At 40.1% G+C, this 13324-nt stretch overlaps 1 protein-coding gene across 1 annotated transcript; it reads right to left on the bottom strand.

Moving 5' to 3' along the window:
• Nucleotides 1-65: 65 nt before the first annotated feature.
• LOC311487727 (V-set domain-containing T-cell activation inhibitor 1-like) lies at nt 66-2318 on the bottom strand. Its single transcript, XM_084544087.1, has 3 exons — nt 1871-2318; nt 1349-1600; nt 66-389 (listed from the first exon to the last, which is right to left on the bottom strand). The coding sequence occupies exons 1-3, from the start codon at nt 2250-2252 to the stop codon at nt 277-279; spliced, it is 747 nt and encodes a 248-aa protein (XP_084400213.1). The 5' UTR covers nt 2253-2318; the 3' UTR covers nt 66-276.
• Between the last annotated feature and the right edge of the window lie 11006 nt (nt 2319-13324).

Here is a 13324-nt window from a genome sequence, read left to right as displayed (position 1 = left end):
GCTGCATTGTTTCCCTAACTTTAAACATAACCATTTGTCATCACAAACAGAAACAAAAACTATATTAGAAATAAGGCAGAATTATATTTTGTATTTTGCTACTGTTTACTACTGTAAACTCAGATAGCATTAGTATTAGTATTCTTTTTTTCTATGATAAATCTGGTCCCTGAATACAACACATACATTCACAAATTGTACAGACCCCAGAGGGGATTTATGGGGGTATGTTTGACAGTATTTGGCAGTATTTAATGTGCATACTTTAGTGTGGTATCAAGTCATATAATAGATGCAGACCACACAGGTCACAATGTTCAGGTAAACTGATGCAAGTAGAGAAGAAGCAATATTGAAGGTGAAGAATGTTTTCCCCAAAACACCAGTGCCTGAAAAATACAAAAGGAGATCAGATTCTGATTTAATTTTACTTCTTAATGTTGCACATCTATGAACATGAAGATAAAATACAAAAACAAAAGAACAGTTAAAGGATATATATCATGGAGCATGTTTTCTTAACATCTCACAAAGGTTGGAGTTTGCAAGGGTTCCTCAAGCTCTCACAAGACTCTTGAGCATTTCACAAAAGTTTCTTGGGATCTTGTAAAAGTTTCTTGAAATCTTGCAAAATATTCTATCTCACAAGTATCTCACAAAAGTTTTGAGATCTTGAGAAAGTTTTTTAGGACCTCATAAATGTTTCTCTTGTTGTCACAAGAGTTCCTCAAGAGCTCACAAAAGTTAATTCATTCATTCATTCATCTTCTATACCCGTTTAGTCCTGTTAAGGGTCATGGGGGTCTGCTGGAGCCTATCCCAGCTGTCATCGGGCGAGAGGCAGGGGTACACCCTGGACAGGTCGCTAGTCCATCGCAGGGCTTCTCACAAAAGTTTCTTGAGAATATTGCCGTTCTTGCAAAATGTTCTCAGTATCTCCATTGAGTTTTTGGATCTTGGGAAAGTTTCTTAGGATCTCACAAATATTTCTCAAGATCTTGCAGAAGTTTCTTAAAATCTCACAAGAAAAATAAATCTTAGCTTCTCACAAGAATTTCTTGACATCTCACAAGTTTCTTAGGATCTTGCAAAAGGCTCTAGAGAACTAGCAAAAATTTCTCAAGATCTCATAGATCTTGCAAAGGTTTCTTGGGATTTTGCAAAGGTTCTTGAGCTTGTAATAGGTTCTTAAGAACTTGCAGAATTAGTATTTTTTTTCTCAAAAAAGTGTTGGGATCTTGGGAAAGTTTCTCAAGAATTGTTTGCCAAAAACATAAAGCAATAACAGACTAATACCAAATGTCCAACTAGAAACATCTGACATGGAGGAATCGTAGTAAAACTATACCTGTCACAGTTGCCTCAGCATTGGCCATGACCAAATTATTCTCAATCCTGCAGTTGTAGGTGTTCCTGACGTGGACTGACTGCAGTGTGCTGACAACACTGAATATCCCGTCACTCCCTTCTGTGAAATTTGTGATTCCGTCCAGTTCGTTTCCAGTTTGGTTCGTCCAGGTAACATTTGGTTTTGGGAACCACCTGCTTGCCTCAGCAACCAGGGTGCTGTTTGAGAACGTAAATGTGGGAGCTGAAAAGGCTGAGACAATAAAGTTGGAAAGTGAAAATCATGAATTCATGCTGTAATTTGACACTTAGTCAATAGCAAGTTCTCATTCTCCAAAGGATTCTTATGCCTATTTCAATCCAGGAATGCTGTCTCTAAGTTTCTGTCACATAATAATACATATGTAAGTGTTTATCTATATATATTTTAATCACAATAACTCCCGCTTTGGGTTATAGTTCTAAATAAGGATGGTTGAAGTTAAAGTAAACACAGTGAAACTGGAACGACGAGTAATCCTACCTGCTGTTCTGAGGTGAATGTTGACCTTCCCTCTCCCACTAGAGGAGCTGATGCTGCAGGTGTACTCCCCCTCGTCCCTTCTCCTCACACTCCTCAGCAGCAGAGAGGCGTTTCCTATGGTGACAGCTTCCGAGAAGAGCTGAGTTCTTCCCTTGAACTCTGCAGCCTGGTCATTGAGATTAGGGGCTTTGTTCTCGTACAGGTAAACCAGCCCGTTCAGATCCTTCTTCTCCCAGGTGACTGTCACCTGACTCAGAGTCTGAGAAGTTTCTGTGTTAAGATAGCAGCTGAGAAGCACGTCCTCTCGGAGGTTGGCGACGGGTTTTGTGTTGCTGCTCAGCACGTCAGATGAGGATTCTATGGGAAGAAGACACAGTGTCATAACAGAGAAGATATCGAGATTATTGGTCTTAACATTCAGCTTATTTTAGCTGCATTAGTTGGTGTGCTTTAAACTTTGAACAGGTTGCAATCACTTTTTCTCATCTTTCATAAAGAGATCTGAAGAGGTTCTAAGAAGCAGACGTCCACGACATCAATTGAAATAAGAGAGAGGCAGAGAACGGACAGCAGATGCTGTCGTAACTGTGGTCACACCAATCAAGACCAAGGGATGACCTAGACCAAGAGTGGCAAGACCTTGAGCTGGAAACTCCAAGTGGGTGGACTCAGGACCATCCTTCCTCGGATTCACAGGACTAATGACCATCGCTTTCTGCCTATACAGAGCCAGGAGATGTCACAGAGCTCAAGCGCAATGACGTTGGTGGCCTCACGCAGATGAGCCTGGTACTGCGGATACTGGATGAAGTCCAGTTCAACAACTGGACAGACTTGGTCAAAGCCACTCAGCAGTTCCTTCATGAGGTGTTGCCTGACTCCTCCATACCTCAGCTTGACTTCATGATGTTGAAGTACTCTTGCTGAAGGCCAGTCAAGCGGATTGCTTCCCTCGATGAAATTAAGTGTCTCAGGCCTGGCAAACCGGTACCACCCAGCAGTAAGCCCATTACACCCTTGCCAGAGATGGACCTTACAATGGGTCTTACCCATTGGTTGACGCCTTCAATGCATTGACCCAATAGTTCTCGATCCTCGCCACATGGTGTCAAGACTTTCCATCCAGTATCCACGTACTGGATTTCAACCAGGGCCTGATAGAGTTATTTGCTTGCTCTGTGGAAGTACTAAGCATCATCACATTTCCTCTGAATGCAGGCAGTTGTGAGGGAAGCCAGTGGTTCCACTGATGGCATATGTACCTCCTGTTCACCTGCGGCTCCTCAAGCCTCCCTTCAGTATATATCTTCCTGCTCATTCTCCATTTGTATATTTTCTGCTCTGAATCAGATGTAATCAGAACCACCATTCATTTGTTCATTCATTTAATAATTCAACATCATTCAGTTTGACATGAATTGAGAACTGTCCACTGTGTCTGCCCCTCTCTGACCAGAGTTGCCACCTTTAAATGTCAGCTCTGTACAAAGTAAACATCACCCACAGAATTTCACATATGAAGCTGCATAGGCAAATGTTTTAAAACACTCAGTGTACGTTGTCAACCACGAGGATTAATTTTCAGTTTGAACAAGCACATCAGGTGCTGAACACACCCACGTGTCCCCTCAGACAGAGACTGAGCCATTACTAATGATAACAGGATGCACCAGGATCTATGGGGCTTACCCGAGAAGGCCAAGGCGAAGAAGAGGATGATGACGGCTAAAAATATGAAGATGAGGACGATCATGCTGCGCACAAGGAGAAACACAAACGGACAAATTAACAGTGTTTAACACAGTCATTTTTGTTTTCTTCTGTAGAAATGTGACACTTAGTGGAAGAGAGGTATTTATAAGAAGCTTATTCTGCGGAATAATGGTTCATAAGACATACATTATTAAAATTATTAGTTAGATGTACAAACAGCTTGGATGTTCAAGCTGTTTTTAACTACTTTAGTCAACACAGGATTTAGGACGCCTTTGAAGTTAAGATGAAATGAGATTAAAAAAAAGAGATAGGATGAGAAAAATGATATGGGATGGGACGAGATAAAAGGAAAGGAGATGAAAAAGATTAGTTAACATGACATACAGTGAGAAAAACTAGATAAGACGAGATAGGAAAAGGATTAGATAGCACGAGATAAGATGAAAAAAAGGAAATGAGAAGAGATAAGATGGGAAAGCAAGAGAAGGATAATGTGAGAAAAAAATGAGATGAGATAAGGTGAAATAGGAGTAGGAAGATAGCATGAGATTAGCTGAAATAAGATGGAAAATGATTAGATAGCACGAGATAAGATGATAAAAATGAAGATTAGATGGGAAAGCATGAGAAGGATAAATATAAATAAATAAAAAAAAAGATGAAATGAGATGATGTGGGATAAGATAAGAAAAGATAATTTGCTGTGTTACACCAGTGAACAGAAACAGTAGTAAAACAGTACAATAGTTGATTTTGGGTACTTTTTTAAGCCTCAGATTTTTATTTACTTACAAAATACAACCGATGTTTAAATGGTAAATATCTCTAGATGTTATCTTTTGTAAGAAGGTTCACAAGCCACAATAAAAAGTTGCATTCTTCTTTGATAATATGACATTTGTAAAGACAACCCTCGCATAGAGTTTGTAACGACAGTATGGCCCACTAAATTGCGTTCTTTTTTTTCTTTGTTTGCTTAGGTACAGTACATGAGCAAATCTACTTGTTTACTTTCCTCTAATTTCTTTCCAAAGAACCAGTACAGAACATACTCAACGTTTCCAGCCACACCTGTAGAAGATAATTTTCCCGAGGGTATTCATGGCTCCACTCCAAACAAAACGTCCTGAGGAAGAGAAGAAGAAGATTCTATCCCGTAGTTTCAAAAGTCAAAGGTCGGGTTACATCGTTCATATCCTCCAGATATCCACTCCACGGATCGTTTCCAAATGCATACCCCTGCTGCTGAGTGTCCCAACTGTCTGCTACACACTCGCCTACCTGGCCTCACTCACAGCACTTTAAGTGCAACACCATGAGTAAATATTACTTTTAAGGCGTGTACTTCTGACAGTCTGTCACTGCAGCTCACTTATCTTATCAAAATAAAACATTAAGGCACTAATTAAAGAGAAAGGAAGGACTTCTGAATAACCAGCAGCGTTATTTCCCAGAATGCTTTAGTGATGCCTGATATGGAATAGGTTATTAATGTAACCATATAATGTAATGTGGGCTGCTGCTATGTAACATACATGTGAAGACAGGTGGATCATTTAAAGCAGAAGAATGACAAGCGACCTGGGTTTGGTGGTTTACTCAAGGTGGGGTACAATTCAATCTGTGCTGCAGGAAAAAGCTTCAGATTAAGCAAGTGACACTTTTAAATTCACAGAATAATAAATCTATCCAGGTAGGTAGTATTTTTTGATTGTATACTGCAAAGAATTTAAGTTAAAGAATATTATACACAAGAATAAAACGTGTACACTTCCTGTTATTTGCCCAAACCCTGTTGTATAAAATGTAATATTTCGAAAAACGTGACGGGTGAGGAGTTTAGGTTTTGAGGAACATCTGCAAGTGGGGTCTGCCTGAAACTCACATGACTGGGGCCTGTTAATGACCAGAAACTCAACTGAGTTACAGGACGTCGGCCAGAAATTTCAGAAACTTTTGTGGAACAGATTTTACTGCAACTGCAAAAAGTTTCTTCTGAGAGAAGTGGACCAACAAAACCCTGCGTGGGAAACCATAAAGAATATACTTCTCACTACCATCAGCCAACCTCAGGCCTGCACGTGATGTAAAATGTGGTACAGAACATGTGAGCTTTAAATTGATCAGCAAATGGATGCAGATAAAAAAATTACTTGAAACGAACTGTGGTGTATTTCATACAGAAGTTTATTTGTGTGTGTGTGTGTCTGTGTGTGTGTGTGTGTGTGTGTGTGTGTGTGTGTGTGTGTGTGTGTGTGGGTGCGTGTGCGTGTGTGTGTGTGCATGTGTGTTTAATATATTATTCTGCATATCATGTAATAGATGAGAAGTTGATGCTAATTATTTCAAAAGCCAATTATTATTTCAAAATTACAGATTAAACTGGTCAAAACAAGGCCAAAAGTGTATCTGGCCACTTTTTAAACTATTCCTTTAATATTGTGCATGTGCAAAAATGAAAGAAAAAAGTTACAGATACAAGCATTCATCTCCTCTCACCCTTTATGTCTTGAGAAGTGAAAGCTCTGTCATTATGAAAGTGCTGGAGCTGGCACATTGTGGTTAACTGTAAAGTTAATATAAAGTATCTGAAGGTGAGCCATCTGCTATCTTTTCATTATTTCCTGCTTGAGGAGCAGAGAGCACTGCTGACATCTAAAATAAAGACCAAGAAGATCATACAGCTGGAGGAACCTTCAACGATTTAACCTTAACTCGTTGATATTGGATCATCCCTGAGCAGCACAGAAATGACTCAAGATACTGAATTTACGCGCAAAATATTTGAAATAATCAGACATGCTGTGAGTCTGTTTGTGGTCATAGTCCTCTTCTTTATCCTGCAGCATGTTTTTGACATGCATTTTGTCTGTTCTTGCAAAGAAGGTCTCCACCTGAACGGTGTACTGTACATGATGATCCCTCCTTTAATTCTTGCCTTCGTTGTCAGCATCGTCGAACCTTTTCAAAAAATAAAGGTTTCCTCCAGCTTGTCGCTTTTTTGCCGTAAGAGGTGCAGGAGAAGCTACTGCACCTATTTTATGAAGTGGGTTGTCAAGTATATTAGTCTGGGTGCTGTATGGATAGCTACTGTTCTGTTTGATGGAGACTGGTACTTCTGCGTAAGGACAAACTTCAACAAATCTCAGACTGGGATGCCTTGCAGAAACAACCTGACCTACGAGGAGCAACGCACTAAAGACAAGTATATGGACGAGTCACTTGTAAGTAAAGACAAAAACATCAGATTAAACTGTTTGGGAAATTAAATTGTTGATTTATGTTCAGAAATAAAATTATTGCTAAATGTTATATTATTTTTTCTTGAAGATGTTTCATCCAAGTGGTGTCTACTGTTGTAAATGACTAGTTGGGAGTTTAGCTGTTTATTAGGAACATCTTATTACTACGTCTCAGATTTACTGAAATCTTCCTCAAAATCCTCCAAAATCTCGACTGGTCACTAAAGGTGACCTTTGCTCTTCAGGCCCTTTGGCTGTGGAACCCTTCTTTGAAATTTCTAATTTTTTTTTTAATTTGATTTTGCACCTGCTCTGTATTATAACTGCTTTTTATTCTTTTAAGTGATGACTCTCTTTCAAAGTTGACTTTATTTTTCTTCTCCAGGACTACGGCTTTTTGGTAATCTGTGTCTTTCTATGTCTCTGGAGCATCACCGAAATAAGGAAGGCCTGTTGTGTGCAGTGTTCAAGATGCTGCCATCCTTACTACAGGGTGATCTACGATGAGATTCTGGCACAGGAAGTCAGCAGCCATTTGAATGAAAAGCTAAAAGAAATAGCAACAAAAAAAGCATTAAATATCTGTGAGTCCCACCTTAAAGTTATTGAAGATTACGAAATGCCAGAAAATGATGGGAATCGCAATGACAGTTCATTTTTTGAAGCCTGGGAGGAAATCTCAGCCTCTGGTTTCTACCTGGAGAAGAGTCAACCTGGGAATCAAGCTGGGAATCAACCTGAAAATCAAGCTGAGAATCAAGCTGAGAATCAAGCTGGGAATCAAGCTGGGAATTAAGCTGAGAGTGAAGTAAATTCAGAGTCAAAGGAGGGAACAAACCGATTTATTCATGTTTATTGTATTAACTTTTCATTCATTCATTCATCTTCTATACCCGCTTATCCCTGTTAAGGGTCGCGGGGGTCTGCTGGAGCCTATCCCAGCTATCATCAGGCGAGAGGCGGGGTACACCCTGGACAGGTCGCGAGTCTATCGCAGGGCCAACACAGAGAGACTCACAACCATTCACACTCACACTCAATTTAGAATCACAAATTAACCGAACCAGCATGTCTTTGGACGGTGGGAGGAAGCCGGAGTACCTGGAGAGAACCCACGCAGACACAGAGAGAATATGCAAACTCCACACAGAAAGAAACCAGTCGACCCATGGATACGAACCCGGCCACTGTGCTGCGCTGTACTAACTTTGAAATAGGTGAAATATCTTGTGATAGATATATAATCACTGTTTGTTTATCTAAAATGATATTTTAAAGGTAAAACTTGCTGTCTGTAATGTACTGTACAAACATAACTAAAAAATTACTTAAGCTAATATGCTGGTGTTTTTATGTTGATTTACAGAATTTCAATAAATAAAGTATGAATAAATACAAATAATAATAAAAGAAAATGGTAGCATATTTTTATTGAGTGCTGTTACAACCGAACCTTTAACTAGACAAAATGCTCTGGATAATTCTTTGTCCGCTGCAGATAGACGCCTGATTTAAAGCACAACAGCACTACCTGGTGGTATTACTAAGTAAAAAATATACATTAAAAATGAGTTTCTGCACTTTAAACCCACATTAATTATGTAAGAATTGTTGGCTTGTGTGGTGAGGCGGTAGGACCCAAATGCAGACACAAAGGGAGGCAGGAACAGTGAACAAAATAACTTTATTTAAACTTACAAAGTCTGGAACAAAAAGCAAAGCAGGGAATCATAAAAACCAAAAGCTAGATAAAACTCAGAGGGAACCAGAGATAATTTTAATGAGGGTAACACCACACACTAAACTTAATGGACAACAGAAAGGCAGGACTACATACATACATGGGCAGGGGATGAACGAGACACAGGTGAAATTAATGAGAGAGGAACACACAATGAGAAACCAATCATAATCAGAGGGAAATCACAAACAGGAAGTGAAGCAGGACACGAAACACCAAGGAAGAAGCTTACAACATAAAAACAGGAAACACAAGAAGAAACCAAACAGGGTTTTCGTTGTGTTTTGGTATACAGTGATAATATGAAAAATTGTACCAGTATCCAAAAATACATGGAACCTAACTGCATGTACGGTATATATGATATACACCCGAGCCATTTTCTCACAGATCCATCTCAGAGAATCACCACATGACCGGACGTTCCAGTTTTCCACTGTGCTCTTGCCAGTTTTGATATACGCACAGTCTTCTCTGTCCCACTGTGGAAACTCGCCACCATTATCAGGCTGCCCTGCCTCCCAGTACCTGACAGGTCAAAGAGTAAGATAGCTGTGTAACGATTAGTCTCATCGTCCAAATACCCTGAGCTCTTCTCTCTGCAGAGCACAGACTGTATAGAAATATGGACATAGCGTCTCCACTTCTTTGCACTGGCCAAACTAACGCTATTTTCATGGGGATATGGGCGGCGGCATCTTGGCGGAACAAGTCCTCAACAGTGATGCAAAAGCAAGTAGAGCTCCCCCTGGTGTCTGACTGCAGTATAGGTCATAAGCTCCACCCCCTCCATGTTAGTGGATGGGACTAAAACATGAAAGTTCATGTCAATTAATTCTTTGTCAAGGATGGTTCCTGACATTTTAGGTAGTTAATATAATACTGATGCATGTTCAAGTGTCCATTTTTCTGAGAAGTTTCGTTTTAGTTTAGTTTTTTGATGCTTTAGAAACAGTCAACTGTCAAGTACGGTGTATAATCCAACATTTCCTTGTAACTGGTGGAGGTAGAGCAGAGTGGAAACGCGAGTGAGTCTGGCAGAAGTGTGGGTGAGTCATCGTGATCGCGGCTCTGTATGGCTCCACTCTCAGACCGTACTGTACAGACTTGCAAGTCGCAAAATGGCCATATCCCCCGGGAAAATAGTGTCAGTTTGGCCAATGCAAGAAATTGGGAACGTAATGTCCATAGTTATATATAGTCTATGACAGGGATACAATGACCACAACATGTAACTCGTGCACCAACCCCCTGAACCAATTCTGCTAAACTACAAGCACAATTCCTGCTTTACACTCAAATTGCAATTCTAAAACACACTTTTTTTCACAACACTACACACAATTCTCTGCATTTGGCACAATTTTCATGACGAAAATCTCTTGTTTTGACAAGGAACACACTACCATTCAAATTCTAAAGTAAAGTTGTCCTACTATGCACACTGACTCATCACATGGGTAAACACCTGTCACACAGGTTTACAATTAGCAATCAGAGCTTTAGCATAAAAAGGGCAACAGGTGAGCTCTGTTTTGGAGCAATGGTTGCCAACATTGGAAACAGAGGCAGAGCCAGAGCCAGAGGAGTGAGAGTAAGAGGAGGAGGACGGGGAGGACGAGAACAAGGACAAGGAAGGCCAAGGACTGTAATCTCTGATGAGATCCGAGCCACTTTGGTTTGTGATCAACCATGGTCTAACAATGAGGGAGGCTGGGCAAAGAGTACAGCCAAATTTGAGCAGGTACACTGTACCATCCATTATCCGGACCTTCCGAAATGAGAATAGGTAAGAAATCTACTCTCAATAGAAAATTGCAGTACTGCATATCAATACAGTACTCAATGAGTACAGTAGTATAGAAATGCCTGTGGACTGTTCTATAAAAATAAAGTATGTTTCAGGTATTTGGGAAATGTATTCCTACTTTACATTCCTACACAGTATTTACAGTATTTTACTATTTGTTTGGCAGAACTGAAAGATTACCAACACAAGGTGGTCGGGAACGTCTTCTATCTCCTGAACAGGAAACTGAAAAAATCAACATGGTCCTAGAAAATAACGCCGTAACATTACGGCAAATACAAAGAAAAATAATAGAAAACAATGACATATTTCAAAATATTGATAGGGTAAGCTTATCAACACTGGACCGTGTCTTGCACAGAAATAATCTGAGGATGAAGCAGGTCTACAGGGTGCCATTTGAATGCAGTTCAGAGAGAGTCAAGAGAGAGGCAGCGTGCTATTGTTGAAGTCCCTGGCCAGCGCGGAGGGAACATCACAATGTGTGCAGCGATTACGCACCACGGTGTCATGCATCACCATGCTACCCTTGGCCCCTACAACACTGCCCATCTGATCACATTCCTGGACACGCTACACAACACACTCATTCCACCAGACCAGATAGATGGCCCAGAGCAGCTCAGGTATGTTGTAATTTGGCACAACGTAAGTTTCCACCGGGCTGCTCTGGTTCGTAACTGGTTCATTGCCCACCCACGTTTTTTAGTTGTTTATCTCCCTCCATATTCCCCATTCCTAAATCCTACTGAGGAATTTTTTTCTGCCTGGAGATGGAAAGTGTATGACCGAAATCCACAAACGCGTATACCCCTTCTCCAAGCTATGGAAGACGCATGTAGAGATATAGCAGTTGATGCTTTTCATGGCTGGATTCGCCATGCTAGGCGATATTTCCCCCGCTGCTTGGCCAGGGAAAACATTGCTTGTGATGTGGATGAGGTGCTGTGGCCAGACCGAAACAGAAGACAGGATGCAGCATAGTTTTTTTTTGTTTTTTTTTACAGTAACTGTATACAGTAAATTCTTCTGTTTTGTATGTAGACCACTGTACAGTATGTGGAACTTTGTGTTGGTTGGGATGTACACTGTGTACATTGTTTTTGTGGGAAAAATAAAACATATTTATTACCGAGTATTTGTGTGTTCTGAGTATAAAAACAATATTCTCAAATATTTTACATTACATCACACTTATGTATATACTGTCTGTAGTAAGTGTAACACTGAACAAAAAAGGCCTAAGTCATTACGATGAATGGAGAAGTGTGTTTTACATTGGGCACGTCAGTGGCAGGGTATTGGGCAGGGGTATCGGGAGGATTTTGGCCCGTACACGCATTCGCCAGTGTGTTTATCATGTCCTCATTGTTTAATATTGCCACAACGAGATTGCGAGCGGCCTCACTCATTGTCACTCTGTCACTTTTTGCTGCAGCATCCACACGCTAAACAAGATGGCTGCAGGCACTGCCGTGAAGTCTGACGTCAGTCAAGTTTCATTCAATATATTCAAAGTTTCACTCCATATATTCAAAGGTTCATTCCATATATTCAAACTTTCATTCAATATATTCAAAGGTTCATTCTATATATTCAAGTTTCATTCAATATATTCAAAGGTTCATTCCATATATTCAAGTTTCATTCCATATATTCAAAGTTTCATTCAATATATTCAAGTTTTATTCCATATATTCAAGTTTCATTCAATATATTCAAGTTTCATTCCATATATTCAAGTTTCATTCCATATATTCAAAGTTTCATTCAATATATTCAGCATTCATTCCATATATTCAGAGTTTCATTCAATATATTCAAAGATTAATTTCCTGAACAGCATGCCATACTATATATATAATTACATATATATAATAATTATATATATGTGTGTGTTTATTGAAGCAAAAAACCCCCACTTTTTTTGTTTTTTTTTTAAATTAATTTGTGCATTTTTGCACTAAGAGTTTAACATTTTCCCTGTATACCCATTCTACCTCACCACTATCAGCAGTGGTCACTGGTAAAAAGCCGCCTTTGTTTGCGTACTTTTGATTTGAAGTCCGCTACGATAGCAGCCCTTGCAGCTTCAGTATACTTCTCGTATTTAGCTTTGTGCAGCGTGTTGTAGCGGCAACTTAGATTGGAATCCTTCATGGCAAATAGCGTCTCTAAGCAGAATAGCACATGGTTTGCTTTTACATTCTGTGAACAGATAACCTTCTTTCACCTGAAAGACACGATTTTCTCGATCAAGTTTTCTCTCTCCTCCGCTCTTAGCCACAGCTCAACGTCTCTTCTTCACTGGTAGAGAAGACCCGGTGGAAGCATGCACGAGGCGGCATCTGCATTAGAGGCGCTATCTAGTGGCCAACTGTGTCATTACAACTGATTCAGTGGCGCAGAGGATACAATTTTATAATTTTCTAAAATTAATTTAAGGGCCACATCGAGTGACATGGCCCTAGCGGGCTGTATGCTCGCTATGATGCTTTAAATATAAAATACCCATTTAATCCATTGCTCCACAGCTGATGGAAAGCTTGTATGTATTATGTTTGAAAGAGGAACGTTGACAGGCTACATCAATCTACCCTGATCTCATGGGGTGTTGAAATAGGTCAAATATAAAACATGCAAAAAGCTGGTAACACCTCTCAGAAACTTCTTTTTGACACCCTCTGCTTTGTTTGCTCAGAACAACCCATGTTCTGTGTGAACATGGGTTGTTCACACAGAGAGACAGACAACCATTCACACTCACACCTACGGCCAATTTAGAATCACCAGTGAACTTAACCAGCATGTCTTTGGACGGTGGGAGGAAGCTGGAGTACCTGGAGAGAACCCACGCAGACACAGGGAGAACATGCAAACGCCACACAGAAAGGCCCAGTCGGCCCATGGATATGAACCCGGGACCTCCAGTTATTCAACTATTG

Source organism: Chelon labrosus (genome assembly GCF_963514085.1).
Source record: "Chelon labrosus genome assembly, chromosome: 5".
NCBI lineage: Eukaryota > Metazoa > Chordata > Actinopteri > Mugiliformes > Mugilidae > Chelon > Chelon labrosus.
This window is presented reverse-complemented; position numbering and strand designations above follow the sequence as displayed.